Below are 24,200 nucleotides of genomic sequence, written 5' to 3' on the forward strand. Positions count from 1 at the left end.
GCTATCGAGATGGGGGGAGCTCCCTGAGGGTCTTCAACCTCCCACGCTGTATCACAGCAAGCCCAGCACAGGTTCTCTCAGCTCTGGGTTTCTTCCCAACATATCTAGGGTTTCTGGGACTTGATCTCAGTGTTAGAGTGGGATGATACTGTCTTTCCTCAGAAAATCATAGTTATGGCTATTTGTCATACTCACTATAATCCATCTCAGTCCCATCCTTTTCCCAGCTGTTAAATTTTATCTCCTCTGGGATGAGGCGAACTGTTTATATATCATCATGCAGTTTTCCCAACTCTTTTTTTAGGGAGGGAGGGGCAAAGAGAGGGAGAGAGTGAAACTTAAGCAGGCTCCATACCTAGCGAGGAGCCCGACATGGGGCTCCATCTCACATGGCCTGAGATCATGACCTGAGCCAAAATCAAAAGTCAGACGCTTAACCAGATAAGCCACCCAGGCATCCCAACCAACTCTTTTATTTATAGTGTAGGTAACATATCATTGGTACTCAATATACTGATGATTTTGCAAGATACACCTCAGATCTGTCATTGGTTTCAGATGCTTTCTTAGAAACACAGTATTCAGGCCTTAGTATCTTTTTCTTTGGATCTTTATGGTAACAAACTTATGTTTGAGGAAGTGCCCATAGGATGTTTCCCAGAACAGGTGGATACACCAGCTAATATGCCAAAATATTTACCTGTTGCATGATCTTAAGTATGAAGGATGTCTTAATCTGTTCAGGCTGCTATAACAAAACACCAGAGACTTGGTGGCATATAAGTGACATTTATTTCTCACAGTTTGGGAGACTGGATGTCCAAGATCCAGGTGTTAGCATGGTCAGGTTCTGGTGAAGTTCTTCCTTTGGATTGCGGACTACCAACTCCCTGCTGTATTCTCACTTGGTGGAAGGGGCTAGGGAGCTCTCTGCGGTCTCTTTTATAAGGGCACTAATCCCATTCATGGGGGCTCTACCCTTATGATGTAAGCACCTCCCAAAGACCCCACCTCCTAATACCATTGCATTGAGATTCCAACAGATGAATTTTGGGAGCAGACAAACTGTAACAAGGGATAAAAGGAGGCAAGACTTTAACCTGTTATGATTGCAGGCAAATGAAAGTAAGATTAAATTCTAAGTAAGAAGAGTTTGTGATGGAGTAATTGAGACTGAGGGCATAAGGCAACTGTTCAAAATACTTAAGGTTTTATTTATTTATTTTTAAAGATTTTATTTATGTATTGAAGAGAGAGAGAGAGCACAAGCAGGGGTTGGTGGAGCAGAGGGAGAGGGAGAAGCAGACTCCCCGCTGAGCAGGGAGCCCTACACAGGGCTCCATCCCAGGACCCTGGGATCATGACCTGAGCCGAAGGCAGATGCTTAACCAACTGAGCCACCCAGGCGCCCCTACTTTAGGGTTTTAGAAGACACTAAGGAAAGAATTAGGAGGTGAACTGATGGTGAGCCTGAAAAGAAAAATGGATCAAGATAAAAAGGAATAAAATCATGAAAAAAGATTGCAGGTGAGGGTAGTTCTATCCAGGGCTGGGATTGAAGCTTACAAGCAAGGAAGCAGGGCAAGGATATTTTAGTAAGTATAGGATATAGTGTGAAGCATCTTCAAAACATCAACTAAGCAATCAGGCAACAAGTAAACAAAAAATATTGAGGATGGACTTCATTCTTGATTGGATTTTGGTTCCAGTTTGTAGTTTTGTTCAATGTGGCACCGTGTACTATTAGGAGAGTTTCATCTGAGGTATGCATGTGCCATTGACTGGCTGTAGCCATTTATTAATGCCTTTAGGTTTTGTAAAAGTTGGTGTTGTGTTCCTACATCACTTTGTTTTGTTTTTCATTTTCATTATTATTGGTATGTATTGCCTGTTATGTACCAGTTAAACAACTATTTATCCTTGAAACTGGTAGGACTGTTACTATTCTTCTTCACCAATTCATGATGGATCATACATAAAAAATACAAGCAGATTTAGCACTTTACCTTCACTGTTTTTGCTGTATTAAGTCCAGTTGGTTTTTAAAGATTAATTTGTGGTCAAATTGGTTTTAGTCACTAAAGAATACATTAACGAAGGCGATGTCCATTTTAATGATCATATATAGTTTTAAGTGTCTCTAGGGAGTTGTTAAAATTGGGTAATGAGAAGGTTGTTGGTAGCAATTGAAGTGTTAATTATACAGGATGATGCTTGTTTTGTGAGCTAAAAGAGATAAAAATATTCAGTATCCTGTATTTTTTCCACACATGCATTAATGAATCAATTCCTGTTGATCTGTTTCCTCATGGATCGCCCACACAATTATATTAGGGATAAAATAGGGAATGGACAGGTTGATAAACATAAATATCAAGGAACAGGCATCATATCACACTGAGTATAATCCATAAAATGAGTAAGGCAGGATAATTCCCAGTGCTATATAGTGGTAAATACCCAGAGGGTTAACTATGCTTTGCAAACTCCCAAATTGGCTATATTTGAAGAACCGTTTTTTCTACCCTCTTTTGATTTAGACACAGGTACATTTTAGCTTCTAGCCCTGTCAGTACAGGCTAAGATAAACAAGACTGTGGGCCCTAAGTGGGACCATAGTTGGGAGGATGCCAACACAAGAAAGTCTATTTTTAATAGAATAAGCATGCAGGCTTCATCACGATGCCCCCTCTTTTTTTTTCAAAATAAATTTTTAAAGATTTTTTAATATTATGAAAGAAACATTTACCATAGGAAGTTCAATAAAACCAACAAACAAAAATGATAGAGTAGGGTAGGGATGAAGCTACTGATAGCCTACAGCATCAGAGAGAATGAATTTGAACCTGAGTTTAAATACCTTGATGAGTTAATTTGAGACTTTTGAGTCTTTTTTTTTAAGATATTTTTATTTCATTTATTTGAGAGAGAACAAGTGTGAGCATGAGCAGGGAGGAAGGACAGAGGGAGAAGGAGAGGGAGAAGCAGACTCCCCGCTGAGCAGGGAGCCCAGCAGTGTCAGGCTTTATCTCAGGACCCTGAGATCACGACCTGAGCTGAAGGCAGACGCTTATCCGACTGAGCCACCCACGTGCCCCCAGACTTTGAGCCTTAATTTCCTCATCTCTAAAAATGTGGAAACAATATCTTCCTCACTAATTGCTACTAATATCTGACAGAATAAGTTTGACATTGTTCATAAAATTCTTAGAATATCTCAGTTTAATTAGGAAACACTCCAAAATGGCACTTAAGTTGATAAAGGAGGAGAACAGGGTGTCAAGGAGGAGGAAGAAAATAGGAAGAGAAAGACTAGAAATACAGGCTAATTCAAGTTTGGAAAAAAATATGCTTATGTATAAACAGAAAAAAGTCTGTGCAAAAATATACTAACATGTTCACACTGATTGAGTGATGAGATTATACCTTTTTGTTTCTTTGTGTTATTTTTCTGTATTTCATGTTTTTCCATAAAGTACATTTACTGGTTTTAAAATTAGAAGAAACCATTTTTTAAACCAAGCAATGAAAATGAATATATTTTCCATTTTAACTTTAATTTCACATTGCTGTTTAAACCTCCATCTCAGATCTTACGGTCTGAGTTCAGTAAAAGATTGCTAATGCATTCCCAGTAATATTTAAATACTAAAGGCCAGGAGGCAGGTCATTCCACCAGGTAAATGAACACCAGCCTTTTAAAAAGTTGTTAAGTATTTGGTGTTCTTTTTTTAAAAAAAATCTGGTGATTATTATAATTTTAAACCAAAAGAATTTCAGTTTCCTTTTTTCTCAGTAATATTTTTGGAAAGTTGCTGTTTTCATGACATAAAATATTTTGTACAGCATTGTTTTATAATTAGCAAATATTTGGTGTTGATAGAGAGGAATATTTGAATTGGGCATCTTTTATAGTTATGTAATTGTAGAAAATTCCTGGTAAAAACTTCTATTCAAAAAGTTATTAAAGTGATTTTTCCTATTTTTTGAAATAAACAGGTGCCTATTAAGATTTTCTAATTAATTTACAAGACAATTTGAAATTTTTCACATGAGCTTTGTGAGGAAAAATGTCAAGCCTAACTACTTCCCTTTGGCTGTTATTCAGCTTAATTTACTTAAAAATGTATTATTCTAGAAACACTAACCAAAGGTGACAGTTTAATTCACAGAGAATTCTTTTTGATTCACTATTTTTTCTTTGAAAGTGTCTGAATGATAAACCACTGGAAATTAGAGCTTATAATGAAGGAAATTAGATAAACAGGAATTTTTATCTAAAGTGACAACAGAGTAAAAAAGCTAGCAACCAGGAGAACAAAAAGTCTACCTTTTCTTTTTTAATTTCTCATAAGATCCAAGTGAACTTCCAATGAACATGTTGAGCAAGAACTACAATCTTTGTTGTATTTGCAATATGTAACTGCCACAAAAGAGTTCATTTTATTAAAGGTAGTTTTAGAAATCTTTTAAGGTTGACATTACTGCATTCTTTATTCCATAAAGTTACGATAAAAAACCATAGGGCTTTGTTAATTTTATTTTCATGTTGGAATTGAAGGAGCTGTGTTGAGTACATTGACTATATTCTTTTCCAGGTAACTCATTGAGTCCGATCTCTAGAGACAGTGACTTTTTGCCTGTATTCAATTTCAGCAGTAACACAATATTTCCTTGCTTTAAGTTCTTTTTCACAAAAATTACAGAGCCTCTCTTAAAAATAATTCATAAATAATTTGTCCATATGTATAATACAGTTTAATTTTTCAGACACCTTTCTCCTTTGTAGAAACAAATGTTTATACATGGACATGTATCAGTTAGCTAACACGTGTAACAAGCTACTTTGAAACTCAGTAGGTTAAAACATCAATAATACGATATTCTTTCACATCTTTGGGTCAGCCAGGCAGTTCATCTTTCTGTTGGGATTAATCATGTGTCTCTAGTTAGGCGTCGGTTGACTAGGTGTCTTTGCAGATCTTGGCTGAGATCTCCCACATGTCTCACGGTCAGCCAGTCTAGGATGACCTCATTTGGGATTACTTGGCAACTTGGCTCTGCGTCACATGTCTCATCTCCCAGCTCTTTGGCTTAGGCATGTTCTTTTGGTGAAGGTAGAGGCATAAACAAGGGAGCAAAAGTGTTCAAACCTTTGTGAGGCCTACATTTTTTAAAAGATTTTATTTATTTATTTGACAGAGAGAGAGAGAGAGAGAGAGCCAGCGAGAGAGGGAACACAAGCAGGGGGAGTGGTAGGGGAAGAAGCAGGCTCCCAGTGGAGCAGGGAGCCCCATGTGGGGCTCGATCCCAGGACCCTGGGATCACGCCCTGAGCCGAAGGCAGACGCTTAACCACTGAGTCACCCAGGTGCCCTGTGAGGCCTACATTTGGAAGAGGAACATCATCATTTCCACTGTATCCAATTGGCCAAAGTAAGGCAGTGGCCAACCCTGATTCCAGAGGCAGGGGAATAGACACCACTTCTTCAGGAGAGGAGCAACAAAATGCAATTACAAAGGGCATGGATTCAGGAAAGGATGACATTTTTGGCCCCGTTTTGCAGTTCATTACCATAGATGGTGATCTCTACTTCCATCAAAACAGGTTCAGATGGGAAGGTGGGTAATTGCTTAGGATTTTAAGAATCTTGTATTTATAATTTAGAGCAGTTGCTCTTGAACGATATGACTCCCTTGCCAAGTAATATTTCTGCACCAGAATCATTCCCTCAGATTTTTACAACTCCAAAATTAGCCTCTGAACAATGCCAATATTGGTCTTTCCTAAACAATATTAACTACCTTAAAACATCAGTGTAAATATTAATGTGAAAAATATGGTAAAAACTTCAAAATTAGATACCACACTCTAAAGAATGAACACAAAAGACCATTGGACATTTGCCCAAGCTCCTTTGGGTGGCAAACCAAGTCCTCTCTGCTGTGGGCTCTCACACATCTCATGTCTCATCATCTCCCATCCCTCCATGTGCTCTATGCCCCAAGAACTGATTTATCCCTGTTTCCGGAATAGTTGATGCAATTTAATTTATTTGGTTCTTAGCATCCGAAGTGTCCCTCTGCTTGGCATGCTCTTCCTCTTTCCACCTCTACCTATTGATATCTTATTTAACCTTGTAAATTCAGTTCAAGGACGTCTGCTGCTGTTAGTCTCTCAGGCAACAATGACATCTCTCTTATTTGTGCTAACACCATATTTACAATACCACTATTGACAGGGTTATAACATGATGCTATAATTATATTTGCTTAGGTGCAAACCTCCTTCCTGACCATGGCTAAAGCTGTGAAAACAATGGCAGTAGCTTTTCTATCTTTTATCTTCCCAATCATTAAGCACCCAGAACAATATAAAGGATTTGAATAATACCTATTGAATTTAGTTGAATACTTTACCCTCCTCCTCCAATACAGGAGGAAAATAAGCAAATTACCAAAGACTTTATTCAAGTTCACACAGTTGGAAAAAGAACTGCAATTAAATAAAAGCCTATTTAGCCCCAGGTGCTGTGTTCTTGAACATGCAACCACATGAATCTCACATGGAAGACTTTCAGTAAGTGACTGGTATGTTTGAGTGGATCGCTCAAGAAATAACTGCACTAAATGCACAAGTAAAACTTTTCCTATATTTCCTATGATCTCAGTTAGTCCTCATCAACCTTAAAGATTGCCTTAAATATATCTATATTTTGATATGTAGCCTTCTAGGTTTTTGGTGTAGGGTATTGCTTTTGTATTTTAATTTAATTAATATTAGAAAGCTGTATTTTCTACATATCTCAGAGTAAATTCTCCATTTTAAAAACCTGCTTTGGGGGAGCCTGGGTGGCTCAGTCTGTTGAGCCTCAGACTCTTGGTTTCGGTTTAGGTCATGATCTCAGGGTCATGAATCAAGCCCTGGGTTGGTCTCTGTACTCAGTGGGGAGTCTGCTTGGGTCTCTCTCTCTCTCTCTCTCTCTCTCACTCACTCTGTCTCTCCCCCTCCCTTGCCCACCCCTTCTCCCCCATAGTCTCTCTATCTCTAAAAATAAAATAAATAAATCTTAAAAAAACACAAAACCTTGTTTTGGTCTCTGGAGCAGTATTTACCAGATTTATTGAGGGAACCCCATGCCTATCATATTGGACTCCTGAAGGAGTTAATAGAACCCCCCAAAAGAGTATTATAACAATAAAAACTTAGGACATTGAAGAATTTTCCTAATGTACATATGTAGAATTATCACTGTGTTATTATCCTTCAATTACTAATTCAACCTAAAATTAGAAGCAATTTTGTTTGTAGGTTATATAACTGCATCTGACCTTCAGAAACCTCAGGGGAAAGAAAAAGAATAAATTAGTTAAATTATCCCTACTTTATTGAAACGATTATGAAAATGAGCTAGTAAAATTTATCTAACACTGACCCTGAATGGCATGATGGTCAAAGCAGCCCAGCCCAAACAGCATTTACGAAGTAGAGAATGGTTAAGAAATCTGGAGATAGACTGCTTGAGTTTGGGTTTGTATCTCCCACTTTTTCACTGCGTGGCTTTAGTCAAGTTATTTACATTCCCTGTGCCTCAGCTTTGTGATCTATAAACTGGGAACAATTTTAATTGATTGTTGTGACAATGAAAATAATCCACGTACAGTGCACAGAATTGTGACTGGCATAAATTAAGCACTTAATGTTTATTACTCATGCGTTTCTAATACATATGAGGTTGAGTCATATGAAATTGCCAGTTTCAAGCATATTGGAATACAGAATTTAAAGTTTCATATGACTCAAACTATTAGAAGGAGATAGAGGTATAGTGGGGACAGAAGCTCATATTTAAATATTCTGCCCTATGTGACTTTTGTCCTTTCTGTGGGTCTCCAGTTCTCTTGATTTGGCAGTGCCTATAGGCAGACCCTCCTCATATCCATAAAAGAAGAGAGAATAAATTGTCCCAGGTTGACTTCCTAGTAGGTAGGGGTAGGAAATGATTAGGAAGAAGCTGTATCCTGTCATGTAATTGTCCACACAATTGCATTGCAGTGTAATTGAGAAATTATAAAAATGTTAATTTTATAATTTTATAAATAAGTTTTACACTTATTAATTAAAGACCTTCGGCAGAAGGTCTCTTCGACTGGATCCAAACAAGCCTGAATAGTCCTTTCTCCCTCTGTGTTTTGCCTGGAGCTAAGTGCCAATAGTTGGCGTTTCTCTAGTGAGCATGTCCATTGTGTCACAGCATTTTTTTTTCTTTTAAAAGGTTCAGGGTGTTATTTAGATGCTTTGAAATGAAGTGCCTCCTCTTGGAAACCTTATACTATGCTTTTTCTGTCACAAAAGCTACTGTTGGGATAGAATACAACCAACCTCCAGGGAGCCTGGCTGGCTCAGTCGGTGAAGCATCTGCCTTCAGCTCAGGTCATGATCCCGGAGTCCTGGATGGAGCCCTGCATCAGACTCCCTGCTCGGTGGGGAGTCTGTTTCTCCCTCTGCCCCTCACCCCACTCATACTCTCTCTCTCTCAAATAAATAAATAAAATCTAAAAAAAGAATATAACCAACCTCCCTTTCCATTACTCCCATTTCCATTATCTCGGCCTTAAATCCTATACCTATGTGATTGAATAAAGAAATTGCATTTAACTTTCAGAACTTTAAACTTATGGGGCATATTTAAAGGTGTTATGAGAATGAAATCTTGCCATTTGCAACAACGTGGATGAATCTAGAAGGTGTTATGCTAAGTGAAGTAAGTCAGAGAAAGACAGATACCATGTGATTTCACTTACACATGGAATCTAAAGAACAAAACAAACAAACCAAAAGCCCGAGGAGACTCTTAAATACAGGAAACAAAGTGGTAGTTGCCAGAGGTGAGGTGGATGGAGGGGATGGATGAAATAGATGAGCGGGATTAAGAGGTTCAAACTTCTAGTTATAAAATAAATGTCGCAGAGATAAAAAGTACAGCATAGGGATTATAGTCAATACTATTGCAATATTGTTGTATGGTGACAGAGGGTGATTACACCTATTGTGAGTAGTATAGCAATGTACAGAATTATCAAATCAGTATGCTATATACCTGAAACTAATATACCATTGTATGTCAATTACACTTCAATAATAAATTTAAAAAATTAAAGGTTGTTTAAGATAATTAGCTATAATCATGGTTTGTAATATTCCCATGTATTTTAAAATAACTATGTGTGAATTAAAGTTATGTCTAGAAATGTAAGAGAAAATTACGTACCATAATTATACTAATTTTTGTTTCAGAACACCTGGTAATTGCATTAGTACTGACCTATCTAATTTACAGATTGAGAAAACTCAGGCCTAGATTAAGACTTCAGTTTTATTACACAGCATGTTAAAGATACACTTGATCAGACAACAAACTATGCTAACTTTTGGTTATGCACACTTTACTTTTGGGTTTCTAATAGACCATTTACAGATAATGACTTGATTTCCATTAACTATTGTTGTGGCTCCTGTAGAAAGTTCTAATGTGCAATCTGCTTGAATCTCCTCTCGTGTACTTAATAGTATAATATACACATTGGCTCCTAGTGATTATGTTTTATAAAGACCTACTACCAAATAGCATTTTATATCTGGAGACACTGCAAATCTATTATATTATCAAACTTAGTTCTTGAGTACTTCTTAGCCCCAAGGAATAACTTCGATTTTTCTTGATTATCTTTGTAGCCCAGATTTTACTGCTTTTCCTGGTGTATAGAAGTCTTTAAAAGTATTTGATGCTAAGGAATAATGGATAATATATGTCAATTTTCATCTGTTAAAGCCCACAAAACATTGTAGTACTTTGATACCCCTATTATATAGAAGAGGAAATGTCCCACTGATACATTTGGCCCTTTGATATGACCCTTAGGTCTTCATCTATTTTCTGTGTGGGCATCCCTGATGTCGATCCCTTGGATCAAAGAAAGTTTGTTTCCCTGTCTGGGGTGTTGTATGTCTTTGGTTTATCCATCTGGGTCCACTCTTTGCCTTTTTCTTCTCTGGGAAGCTGACCTCTGTGGACCATATCAGCAGACTTTCTTGCCCTCTGGCTTCCAGTTGGATTTGACTAATGGGAGCATTTACAGGAGGGCCCAGGGAAAGAGGAAAGAAAGATCAGGGCATTTATTGATCACGGGATGGCTGCATTCATTAGCCCACTATCAAAGCTCCTGTCCGGTGACCCTGTTGGCTTTCTCTTTGTTCAGTGAACAGTAACCACTCTTTTTCTCCAATCCTGAATCTAGGAGTGATAATAGCCATCCTCTACTACCAGTTCTGGTGGTTTCTTTGTACCCTGCCTTTATCTTTGCAAATTGTCCCTTATTAAACTCTCCTCAAGTTACAAAAATCCTGCTAGGATCCTGGCACCCTTAAAGGAAATTTCTATTCTTCACCTCCAGGTGATGACATTTAAGAGGAGGGAGGAAGCAAGAAATGTGATTAAAATTGATTAAGCATTTTCTATGCCAGGCAACATATTGGACACCTTATAATTTTGAACACATTCAAACCCATACTAATACTTTGAAGTTGATCCCTTCTGTTACTTTGAGGCAAAATTTACAAGGAGAATTATGGAAAATATGGATTATTTGGCTTAAGAATTTTGGGATGAATTCATGATAGCTTACACTGATTGAGTGTATCTTATAAACAAAGCACTGTTCTAAGTGCATTTAAATCTTCACAGCATTGCGGCAAGTTAAGTTAGGTGATAGTGTTTCCTCATTTTGTAGATGAAAAAGGTAACACAGGGAAAGGTCAAGTTACTTGCTCAATACCACACAACTGGAATGTGGTAGAACCGGAATTTGAACCAAGGCATTCTGGGCATAGAGTAAACATTTTTATTCACTGCATTATACCCTCCCTGTGCTTTGTAAAGCAAATTTCATCAGTGCAACTTTTTATTCCTTTCCAAATTCCCTCAGCCTCAACCTGACGTCTTTCAATCATTAGTTTCCTAAAATGAAACACTAAACCAACATTATTTTTGTGTTTTTAAGAGACTCCTTTCGATGCAAAATTAATCTCTGGTACTTAAAGTCAATACAGCGGTTATTATTGAAGGGGCTAGTACACAGAAAGAGTGTGAGAAAGCTCCTAGGATGCTGGTCATATTTTATTTCTCCACCTAGGTGGTGGTAATATGAACCTGGTCGGTGTGTACGAACTAATGGAGCAAACTCTTCAGATATGTGTACTTTCCTGTATGTACATTATACCTCGATAAAATTCTCTTATAAAATACTTTCTATAATCCATACTTAATAAAACAGTCATCTATGAAAAATGCTGATTTATACTATATTGGGTGGCAGTAATTTTATGGCAGCTGGTCAGCAGCACCCACCAATACGTTTTGAATTATTTTGGGTATTTCCAGTGCTTTTTGGTGTTTCTAGTGTCTAAAGATTTGTAATCACAGAAAAGTATCTTGACTTTCTGAGCAACAGAGTTGTCCAGAGGCTGACCTCTCTGTAACCAGAAGGTCATGCTAAATAATTCCTGTGCTCTTTACCCCTTATTGGAATATTGTATTGATGCCTGGGTATTTTCGGGTTAAGAGATTGAAAATACTTCTGAAGAGTCAGAGGTTATTTAAATATTTTCACAAATGCATTTCTGTCCCTTTCAATTTTTTCTCACTTTGAATTTTTTTCACTTTGTTTCCCCCACTTACCAATCAACCTATCTGATTCCTTTTTTCTTCTGAACCTTGTCTGTGCTTCTGTATTTCTTTATATCATACAGACAATGATCAGGAAGCATCATTATCTCATTTTATGGTCCTTTCATCTTGTTATTTAGGTTAGCAAGAAAGAAGACAATATGTAAGTGAAGGCAGTAAACTGCTGAGTAATATCAAAAGTTCACTTTTTAAAGAAAATATTAGTCATGAAAAGGACTGAAGACGGAAATCCACAGGGTCATGTGGCCCAAAAAGGGCTTAATGTTTTGTGTGTTTCACAAAATAATTTTCATATACTTGAAAGCCATTAAAGATAGGGAATTTTAAAGAAATATTACTGTTTTCATGACATGAATGTCACTTGCAAAAAAAGGCATGGTACATGTAGAAGATGAAAAGGGGTATAAACAAAAGAGGACTTAATGGAAAGTAACCCAAAGAACGAGAAAAAAGAGAAAGGGCTTGAAGCCTCTGAGTGCCATCCACGCTTACCAGTATGTAAGTAATTGAATATGGAGTGACATCTTCCCTCCTTGATTTTCACTCTTACAGGGGTACCAAAATAAGAAAAAATAGAACACACCATATGTGAGCTCTGCACTTTCTAGTAGATTCAATAATGTACCATAGTTGTATTTATATCTAGAATTTGGCCAGAGAAAAAGAAGCCAAAGAGTAATAGAATAAAACAAACAAACAAACAAACATAAAAAGCATCCTATATTTATTGAGCGCCTACTATTTGCCAAGTCTGTCAGCACACCTACACTGTTTCATTTAAACCTCAGAGGAGGGTTCTGAAGTATTATTTCAATCCCCATTTTACTAGAGTACATTGTGCCTCGGAAAGGTTAGGTCACTTGCCTGAGACAGTGCAGCTAGTGAATAGAAGACTCCGGTTTAAAAGTCAGGGTATGTGTTGTAATGAGCACTGGGTATTATATAAGACTGATGAACCACAGACCTGTACCCCTAAAAAAAATACGTTATATGCTAATTGAATTTAAATAAAAAAAAATACCCAGGAAAAAAAAGATAAAATAAAAGCTATTTCTGTCTCAAAGGTGTGCTACTTTTGCTATATCATAACTATAATGTTATGGAATGAGGAAAGAAATGAAAACCATCCAAGAGAAATGAGATGTTTTGCTTTCATACCGCAAGAAGAATAAGACTGAGCTCCTGAGGATCCATGAAGTTATAGGCTAAATATTGTACATTTCATTGAACATCACTTTAATTGGACCTAGAAGGGGAAATTTCACTCATAAGTGCTTGAAAATACTTTTAAAAGAAACATTCATTAAGAGATGAAGGCACCATTTCCATGAATTTGTAACATAAAACATATATGTAAACTGAGGGTTGCTGGAGGGGAGGGGTCAGGGGAGAGGGTAACTGGTAGATGGACATTAAGGAGGGCATGTGATGTAATGAGCACTGGGTATTATATAAGACTGATGAATCAAGGAACTATATAATACACTATATATTAATATAAAATAAATAAATAAAACATATGGGCTCAGACATTTTGAACCTGCTGTCACTGCCTAATTTATACTGCCAGACCTGCAGTAAATTCATTCAATCTCATCTGCTAGAAGGATGCTTTGATGGAACATTCTGAGAAGCACTCTATTAGAGAATGTGAATATAACAAATAGAAATTGGATTTTGGTTGTGATACTTTAATATATCATTGATTGTATGAGTTATGAAAGTCATGTGTGACAGCAGGAACTTTTTCTCTGTTCCCTCATTGCTTTCTACGTACCCCAACTAGATGTGCCTGGAGGCCTCTGATTAGCCTACAGTCCTTCATTCTCTCTCCATTTTGTTTGATTCCAGTTTAAAAGATAGAATTATAAATTACGTTGGCCTGTGTATATGAGTTTGGATCAAAGCAAGGTCCTGTTTGCCTTGTTGACCATTGTCTAGACTCCTTGCCCCAAAGCATAAACAGTATAGTCCTTGTGTCTCGGATGCTAGATGATCCCTATGACCTTGAAGTTCATGATTTACTCTGTGCCCCAATACTCACTTCTTTCTCTATCCCTGCTCTTCTTGAATGAACATTTTGCCACCCACATCCTTCCTGGTTTGACAGACTTTGTTATGTATGTATGTGTAAGTATGTATGTATGTATCTATCTATCTATCCATCCAGATACATATTTTTAACAAGTATCTCCATCAGCTAACTCTATTTTATTTTCTTCAAAACTTGACATATTTCAGTGTGTAATATTCTTTTTGTCAATAAGTTTAGAAGCCACTCGCTTCTCAAATGCATCTGTAAAATTTTGCTCCTGGATGAAATAAAACAAAACAAAAGAGAATAGCATTTTCAAGGCATTGTAGACCTTCAACCAATTTGAAAGTAAAACCTTAATATCAACCCTCCAAATGCCAAGTGATTCCATGTTGTATATGAGGTTCTTGACAGGATTATAAAGCATGCATTTGTTTTCTTATTAGTAGAAAGCTTTCCTTAAAGTTTCATAAAAATGGCATGTTGTTTTGAGATTTACTTGTACATTGTGTGTAGTAAAGATGTTTTTACATATTCATATTTTTTGTTGTCTTCTTTTTCCCTGGGAACTTTTAAGCAGAACTATTAGAGTAGAATTTCAGAAGAATAACTTGTAGTTACCTTTGTCAAAGCATATATATGGCTCAATTTTCAAAGGTGGCCATAGAAGGACTGGTGGCCCTTTCACAGGGGTCTGTGTTTTCATTAGGTGAAACACCTAGGCATTGACAGGACTTGTCATGGACATGGCTATGTGGCTGTATGGAGAGCCCGAATCCTGTTTGCAATCTTGGAAGCTTCAGGGATGCCCTTTGCCTGGAAACCAAGGCTCTTCTATATTTTTCTTGACCTGGCTGTAATGCAAGTTTGCATGTGATCGAGGAATGCATGCGATCGAGGATTTAAAATGCATGTGATCAAGCACCTGAAAGCCAATGTCAGTCCCATCATCTGACATTTTGGGGACAGTGTTTCCTGGTCCCCATACTATGGGAGTTCCCAAAGTTATATACTCCTGGGTCCCTGTTACTGCGTCTGTGTAGTATTGCCCTTTGGGAATATTTGTTTTCCTTGCTGGACTCAAAGATCCACAAGGGCTAGGGGCATGTCTGTGTGATTTACTAGTGTATGCTCCAGCACCTAGCTCAGGTTTATTGGTGCTCAATAAACATCTGTCACTGATAAATTAGGACTTCCCAGAGAACCTGGGTGATGAAAGAATTGTGAATGATTTCATATGAAGGGATTGTAGGCTTTCAACCGAAAAAGAAAATATTTGGGGGCATGACAGACGAAATAAAATATTTGAAAGAAAATCAGATGGAATGAGGAAAAAGCCTTGGAAGCAGTGTGATAAGCTAGGAAGAATCTGCCCCCCCCCCAGGAGTTAGACAGTTCTGGAACAACATTTGGGCTTTACCATCTTCAGTCATGACAAAGAGCCACATGTTCAACTGCTTTGTCTCATCTGTAAGATGAGTATGTGAATGCTAACCCAAAGCTATATTACAAAGATTATAAGATCCACTCATTTAGTGAAGTGTTTCTCATGAGTAGTTGCTAGAAAATACTAGATGCTATGAGTGGTTATTATTCTTTCTCAGTACAATTCCCAAGTAAAGAACTGAGAAAAATAGACACAAATATGTCACAGGTGTATTTCAACTCAATTAAAATCAGATCTAACATCTGAGGCATGCAATATGAAAATGGATCATCTTGAGGCAGTATCCAAATTGTATATTCAGAGAAAGCATGCTCTAGGCGTGCAGGATGGTGGACCCTCTATGATTATGTTATATAGCCGAGTACATGAAACAGTTAGATTTTAAGCACCTACCCAGGACAAATTGTATGTGGTTTTTGTTTCTTTGTGTGTTTACTTCTCTCTCCTTCATAGAATCAGCATTCAAAAAGTCGAGTTAATTAGACTGGTTAGGCTACAGATATCTTACTCATATTATTAAAAAAAACAAATTTAAATAGATTTGATCTAATGATGATATATTGTTGTTTGTTTTTTACTTGGAGGTTCTCTTCTCATCCTTCACCCTTGGCAGATTAAGAATTAGATACATTAAATATTCTTAAACATAGCTTTAAATTTTAAAAGGCATAATCATGGAAATGGATCACTGGAAGAGTGCTTTGTTTAATTGGGTATATTTCATGTTTCAGTTTGGGAAGCAGCACATAGAGAACCTCTTCAGTGACCTACAGGATGGGAGACGCCTCCTAGACCTTCTGGAAGGCCTGACAGGGCAAAAACTGGTATGTGACTTATTTATAAGAAAGTTCACATTAACCTTAGGAGAATTTACTAAGACACCGGAAACTAACTCAGTATATTTGTTCTAGATCTAGTAAAATTCACTCATTTAATAATTGCCGATTTAACTAGCAATACAGGACCTATTCCTGAATAAAACAATCTTGCAATATGATTTTCATTTTGGCATATTCTATCATACACAGAAATAGAAGGTGAAATTTTTCAGTCACATAATTTATGTTAATTAATAGATATTATTTGCTTGTAATGTTTGGTGTCTTTGTTATGGAATGTTTTATAAGGCTTTTATTAATCATGATCTTTTAAGTTTAATTTCACTTTTTATTGTGACAAGAACACTTAACTTGAGATACGGAAAATGGGGAGTTGCTGGTCAACAGGTATAAAGTTTCAGTTATGCACAAAGAATAAGTTCCAGACATCTGCTGTACCACATTTTTTCTATAGTTAATAATACAGATCTTCCTCGACTTACCATGGAGTTACGTCCCTATAAATCCATCACAGATTGAAAATATCATAAGTTGAAAATGCATTTAGTATACGTAATCCACTGAACTTCATAGTTTAGCCTAGCCTGCCTTAAACATGCTCAGAATGCTTACATTAGCCTACAGTTGGGCAAAATCATCTCACACAAAGCCTATCTCATATAATGTATTGAAGAGTATACTGAAAGTTAAAAACATTCCTGATCGCATGGCTGACTTGGACCTGTGGCTCACTGCCCCTGCCCAGTGTCAACAGAGTACAATACTGGATATGGTTAGCCTGGGAAAAGATCCAAATTCAAAATGTGAAGTACGGTTTTTGCTGAATGCACATCACTTTTGCACCATTATAAAGTTGAAAAATCCTAAATCGACCTTTCATGTCGGGGACCATCTGTACTTTGTTGTGCACTTAAAAAAATTTCTTGAGATGTAGATCTCGTTTTAGAAGTCAATATGGCAGGCATCATAATGGTAGAATTTTTTTTTTTAATAATGATTTTTTATTATATTATGTTAGTCACCATACAGTTCATCCCCGGTTTTCGATGTAAGGCTCGATGATTCATTAGTTGTGTATAACACCCAGTGCACCATGCAATATGTGCCCTCCTTACTACCCATCACCGGCCTATCCCATTCCCCCACCCCCCTCCCCTCTGTAGCCCTCAGTTTGTTTCTCATAGTCCATAGTCTCTCATGTTTCATTCCCCCTTCTGATTACCCCCCCCTTTCATAATGGTAGAATTTCTAAAACTCCACAACTGGATAAATGAGCTAATCCATGTATTGTAACGCACTATACAAATGTCAGTTTAGAAATTATAGGATGAGGTGGGATTTTGGGGATTGAGAGTGAGGGTTAGAGGACCAAAGATGATTGAGGTTTTGAGCTTCACTGATGAAGGCAGTTAAGGTAATGTTGACAGAAATGTTTTCCCTTAGCCCTATTTGGCATTATATAATTTTTCTAGTCTCAAGTCTCTTTTATACTTTCCTTAAATGTGTGGAAATTACCTCACTTATCTATATTACTAACAAGTCCTTATGCAATGTTGTTTCTCTTTCCTGGTCATGCAGTAATCCCCAACTGGGCTGTGGAATGAAGAGATGGTAACCAAAATAGCTTTTTTTGAAGCAAAGATAATGCTCTCATTTTTCTTGAGGAGTGGTTGATTCATGCTAAGAAAGTCCTATGACAAGGACAATTAACCCAAAGCACTTAAGTGTATTATATTAATGCCTCACAGCCTATGTTCATTTAAAATATTCAGACTTTGAAGTGAAATGTATAAATTGTTTCATTTCTAGTAGATTGTCCCTCTCTGCCCGGCAGTAAACATTGTTTCATTTTGCTTTCAGCCAAAAGAAAAAGGATCCACAAGAGTTCACGCCCTGAACAATGTCAACAAGGCACTGCGGGTCTTGCAGAAAAATAATGTAAGTGGAGACCTGGACAGAGTCTGCATACCATGAGACAGCATGCTTAACGTTTGAGCGAGGGCTTTGGCCCCCAAAGCAGGGAAAGCTTCTCAAGTTCTTTTGTAAATGAAAGTAGTGATTTTTAAGAGTACGTGTTCTGGTTCATGGGCATCTGCTATGGCTAATATGATTCAGGAAGCAAATGTATGCAGTCACAGGGGGCAGGGAAGGGCATGACTCAGACCTGAGAGGGCACTCTGTGTTGTTTTCAGGTTTTACTTGATGCAGTTACATTTGGAGGACAGATTAAGTCCTATGGTGAACCTCAGTTTCTTAGAGAAGCATTCTGTGCAACAAGTGGCTTTTACTAGGCTGAATATTATTTTTTATGTATTAAGTGTGTTCAGACATGATGATGATAAAGTTTTTTTTTGAATTAAGGCAACATTTATTAGACACCACACCCAAGTAGGAAAGTTAAACAGCACAATTGCTATTTCAACTCACAGAACTGCAAATTTGTTTCCATTTGCTAGGTTTGATTTAGGTGAACTAAATGAAAATATATGTATGATATAAGAAAGTCAACAATTATACCTAAATGAGTATGTAGATGAAAGGAGTTCTGGTCTCCTTAGAGTGTCTTGAAGATTCCTCCCCTCTGCCATGATATTAGAGGCAGCCCTCCTTTCTCACCAACTTCCTATAACCTTTCTAATTGGCCAATACATTTACCAGGCACTTAGTAGTTTCCTAATTACATTACATCTCTTTTTCAAGGATAAATTCAAATAAATTGCTTCCATACTCTTACAATAACCATCATCAGTGACAGATGAGTCATGATGTGTACTCCCCCAAATGTTGTTCAGCTCATCTGGTACAGAGAAGGCATCACATGGGAAATGGTAGTGAAGGCTGTGCAGCATTTGGTTGATTTTACGAATTTAGGGTTATTGTCATATTTAATCTATGAAAATTGCTTTATAGAAACATTATACATTTTTATTATTTTGTGAAGTGATTAACTGTATATTTTCAAATTTTCAGGCAGAATTTCAAAGTGCAGACAGAATAAAACAGTCTATAAAATGTTTGCCTCAATATTGTCTGATAGATCCTTTTGAAAGATCAATATCACATAAATTGAGAATATTGTTTAGAGATATTAGAATTTACATGAAGAAAAATCTTTTTCAGTTCCCCATATTCCATTACAAAAGATGAAAGCAAGGAAGACAGCAGAAAATTCAAAGAATTATTGGATTCAGTCTATTTAATGTAGTTGATCTCTTCCCACCAAGAAAATATCATGTTAAGCAATAGGTTGTTGGATCGCCTCTAAAATAGTAGATTAATGTAGCCATAGATTTTGTTTGACAAGAGGTTTCTTTCACATAGTGGTTATTGGTTATGAATTTCGGGGGTTCCTGTATATAATTATTAATTTCACAGTTTTCAATATAAGACCAGAAGGAATTCTGGCAATAAAACAGAGAAACCATAAAAGAAAATCTCTGACTTTGGGATAACCAAATATTTCTTAGATGTGAAACCAAAGGCATGATTCAAAAAGAGAAAAATTAACTTGAACTTTATCAAAATTATGAGTTGTTCCTATGTTCTGGATATGAATCCTTCGTTTTATGCATTGCAAAGCTATTTTCTGCCTCTGGATTACATTTTTACTCAATGATAAAACAAAATTCTTCATTCTGGTGCAGTTCATTTCTATAAATGTTCACTTTATAATGTTGTGTCCTTTTTAAGAAATATTTGCCTGCCCAAAACCATTATGATATTATATTTTGTTGTCATCTATATAGGCTTCTTTGTTCTACCATTTGAATTTGGATCTATGTTTCACCTAGAATTGATTATTGAATTTGGCATGAGGAATGGGTTAAGATTCAGGTTCTTTTTTTTCATTGGGAATCTAATTGTCACAACACCATTTATTAAAAACAATGTTACTTACTCATTGCTCTCTAATATTAGGCGTGTCATAAAAATTTCTCAATACAAATGTTCTGGTTTTGGACTTCAGTTCACTTCCATTTTTCTCTTTGTTTATACATGCACAAATACCATACCCTGTGGATTACTGCAGTTTTATAATACACCCTGGTATCTGGTGAACTAGGTTCCCCCACTTTTTTCTTGTTCAGTGTTTTCTTAGTTATACTGACCCATTGTGTTTGTCTCTTTATTTTACCATCATCTTTTTAATTTCCACATAAATCCTGTTTGGAATGTGATCAACAGTGAGTTAAATCTATAGATCCGTTTGGGAAGAATTGATACCTTTATACTATTGAGCATTCCAGATTTCTTCTATGATTTTCCTCTATATTTATTTTTAAAAATTTTAGGTTTTGCAGAATGAGGGAAAAAATCCAATAGAAAAAATGGGCAGAAAATTTGAACAGGAACTTCACAAAAGAGGATTGTTCAAAAATTGAAGAATAATATAAAAAAGTGTTCAACCTTAGCAGTAATTAGGGAAATCCAAGTTAAAAATGCAATGAGATGCCAATATGAATTCATAAAAATAGCTGAAATTAGTAGGGCTAATAACGCTGAGGGTGAGGATTTGGAATAACCTGAACTCCTAACTGGTGGAACTGTAATTCAGACAACCATTGAAAATAGTTCGGCATTATATACTAAATGCAAAACTGCATAATTCTTATAACCCAACGGTTTTGTTCTGAGGCATATAACTACCATTTCTGTGCATGTACGTGTGTGTGTTGTGTGTGTGTATGTGGAGAGAGACAGAGAGAGAGAGAATGTTCAGCAAAAGAAGTGAGACACAGAAGTATACTTACTAGGATCTCTTTTAATTAAATTTCAAAAACAGGCAAGATGGTTCCATGGGTTTAAAAGCCAGAAGAGTGGTTACATTTTGGAAGGAGTGAAGCAGTAAAATGCACAAGTGAATCTTCTCAGGTGTCGAAAATATCACGTAGTTACACAGGAGCATTTGCTCTGAGAAAATTTTCCAAGGTCTATACTCAAGTACACTTTCCTGTATGTATGTTATATTTCAATTCCTATTTTTAAAAAGGTTTAAAAAACAGAGGAACCTATAAAGGTAAAATAAACCTAACCTTACAACCTCCCAAATGCCAAACAATGGCCTATTTATCAATCTGACAATACACCCTGTATTTTCTCATGCAATTGTTTAATGAAATGTGATAAGTGAATATACAAAATTAGAATATGATTAATGCATTTTATAGATCTTTTCTCAGATGGTCATATTTCTTTCTGAAAATAGAAAATCTTGAACCCTCCCATTGTTTCAGCAGGCAAAGACCCTGAAATGAGGGCTTCAATTTGAGAAGGAGCCCTTGAGGAGCAGATCTCCACAATGCTCCCATCTGAGCAAGGGCCTTAATAGGGAATGGCATAAAACTGAGGTCTCTGTACAAAAGGACAGAATCTCAAGTAAAACATTTTCAAGTGGAAACCAAAACCCAGAGTGAAATAACCTTTACTTGAAGTAGCCCCAGGCTAAAAGACACAGAATATAAATGTTCAAAGGTAAATTTATTATCATTTTATACTTCTCCATTATTTTGTAACAGAAGAAAGTACAAAAGAAATGGAAAAGATTCCAAGCAACGTGTTTATTAGTCTCTGATTATTAGCACAAAGAGTAAACACACAATTAAATCAAAGAGAATGTTCAAGAGCAGGATTTTTTTCCCCTAAAGATGGGCTTAGGTATTCTATATTAGATGAATAAATGAGCCTGGGGCAGGATATTTATAAAATGGCATATTAAATAAAACAGTAGATAAGAGTATTTCAAATTTCCTTTTAAAAATCACAGATTCTCAAATTAGAATCAACTATAGAAGGCATCGATTGGAGATTTTGAGTAATCATACCTTAAACAATGTTAGCATATTTTTATTCAGCACATTATTTATTGAGTGTCTCCAATGTGTTTGGTTATATTCTAGATGGTAGGAATACTATAGTTAGTGATCAGAACAGACACAACCCTTTATGTCATAGAGTTTACAGTCACATACCAGGGGACAATAAACATTTAGAGTGTAGTGATAGCTAAGTGTACGAATAAGAGATCAACAGAATAGGAGGTGTGGGAAGACCTCTCAGTTAAGCTGTGATATGGCTAACGCCTAGAAGGAAGAGACGGAGTAAGCCATGGGATTATCAGTAGGAAAATGGTCCAGGCAGAGTGTTAGAAAGACCTTGAAGAGAAAAAAAATGTTTGCAAATAGGACTCACTAGATGGATAGGACTGAGTGTGGAGAAAACACAGGAGAGCAGGGGATGGGAGAGGTAGCAGGGTGGCCATGGGAGGGGGGAAAAACATGGGAAGACATGGTTAGGCTTTGAACTTAGTGCTGAAGAAGATGGCAGTGACTAAAAATAAAGGCACTACTACATACTGAACTGCTAATAAAACACGTTCTTTTAAAATTAGAGGAAAAGTTAATAAATAATAACAAAGAAAAACTTACAAGTATTTAAAAAGAGTACCATTTTTATCCAGGAAAGTTATAATCAGTTATTAAAACATAATACAGGGGAACCTGGGTGGCACAGTCGGTTAAGCATCTTACTCTTCGTTTCAGCTCATTTCCCAGGCTCAAGTCATGATCTCAGGGTCGTGAGATCGAGCCCTGTGTTGGGCTCTGCGCTCAGTGGAGTCTGCTTAAGACTCTCTCTCCTTCTCCTTCTGCCCCTCTCCCGCTCTCTTTCTTTCTCTCTCCAGAATAAATACATCTTTTAAAAAATAAAACATAACACAACTTACTGCATAATAGAAATACTACTAAAGCCACAAAGAAAATTTAATGGAAATATATTTTTGATATTATAAGCTGCTTTATTTTTCTAAGAATTAGAACGTCTTTGCAATGCACATGGGTGAAAATCCCCTACTGACAGAGAGCTCTAGTTGGGTTAAAAGGCTGCTGATAGGGGAAGTGCCAGCTAAAGCAAATTATTAGCATAAAGCTAAAGCACAGGGCCTGGCAAATGGCTGCCAGGGGCACTACACAAAAGGAATGTCTTTGAAGCCCCTTTGTGGGGCCCTGCAGCCACCCCCTGAGTTCCCTTGGGCCCCTTGGGTGGAAGGGATCCTATAAACCTCTTTGCATCCATATCCCCCCTGCCCCATTTCTGTCTGGTCTTCTTCACCTCATCCTCCATCCTGGCCATGTCATTGAATTCTCTGTCATCTCCTCACTCCTCATGTGCATATCGGTATGGCCTCATATTCCTTGAGGCACGGAGCCCGCCCCTTGTTGGTTTTTCTTCCGGCCTTCCTGGGTTCACCATCCCCAGCTGGGCACTTTCGTGCAGGCTTTAGCTCACTGGCTGGCTTTCCTTCTTCTTTTGGCTTTCCCTTACTCTCTCTGGGTTTTCTTCTTTTGGCTTTGCCTTGCCCTGTGGCTTTCCCTCGTTCACTGGCTTTCCGTCTTTTGGCTTTGCCACACTCCCTGGTTTTTCCTTGTCCTTCACATTTTTCTCATTTTCTGCCTTTCCCTTGTGATTTGTCTTTCCCTTATTTTCTGACTCTTCCTTGTTTTCCAGAGTACAAGCTGCTTCTGGTTTTCCCGTGTCCTGTGGAGTTCTTAGTATTCTCTCTTTCCTGGGTTCTCAGGCATTCCTTCATTTGCATTGCAGAGTTTTTCCATGTTGAGGTTTCCTGTCCTGCAGGGCTTCTGGATAGGTTCCCCCTCCTTTTCTAGCCCTGCAGAACGTGGCAGGGCCAGTGCAGGCCTGTGCTTCCTGGGGCTCTCCCAAGTCCGAAGGCAACAGCAGTGGACTGGACTGCAGGGTCAGAAGCATATTTTTATTCAGTCTTTAATTTGCCATTGTCAGATTAAAACACATTTAGTAGCAAAATTTTTAGAAAATGAGAATACGGATAGCATAAACTGTAGATTTAATAGCGATTTTCTTCCCATTGATAGTCCAAAGCACAGATGATTCTATAAAATATGTGTGCATTATGTATAAACTACCTGCCCCATAAAGTTGGATTTGCAGGAAAAGCAATAGTTTATCATTTAATTAATTAATTTTTTTTAAAAGATTTTATTTATTTATTCGACAGAGATAGAGACAGCCAGCGAGAGAGGGAACACAAGCAGGGGGAGTGGGAGAGGAAGAAGCAGGCTCATAGCTGAGGAGCCTGATGTGGGGCTCGATCCCACAACG

The 24,200-nt window shown here is 37.2% G+C and overlaps 1 protein-coding gene and 1 pseudogene across 10 annotated transcripts in view; one reads left to right on the forward strand and one right to left on the reverse strand.

Annotated features, from left to right (window-relative positions):
- The window catches only part of DMD (dystrophin), a 2,097,152-nt gene that overhangs the window by 449,440 nt on the left and 1,623,512 nt on the right, over positions 1–24,200 (forward strand). For all 10 annotated transcript variants that reach the window (XM_087859359.1, XM_087859361.1, XM_087859356.1 and 7 more), the window contains exons 3-4: positions 15,960–16,052; positions 17,928–18,005. In XM_087859359.1, coding sequence (XP_087715485.1) covers positions 15,960–16,052; positions 17,928–18,005 — 171 coding nt within the window. The remainder of the gene's footprint in view (positions 1–15,959; positions 16,053–17,927; positions 18,006–24,200) is intronic.
- On the reverse strand, positions 22,987–23,805 carry LOC123778915 (transcription elongation factor A protein-like 2; annotated as a pseudogene).

The sequence above is a fragment of the Ursus americanus genome, chromosome X (assembly GCF_024610735.1).
Source record: "Ursus americanus isolate L20-20 chromosome X, mUrsAme1.1.p, whole genome shotgun sequence".
NCBI classification, from domain to species: Eukaryota; Metazoa; Chordata; class Mammalia; order Carnivora; family Ursidae; genus Ursus; species Ursus americanus.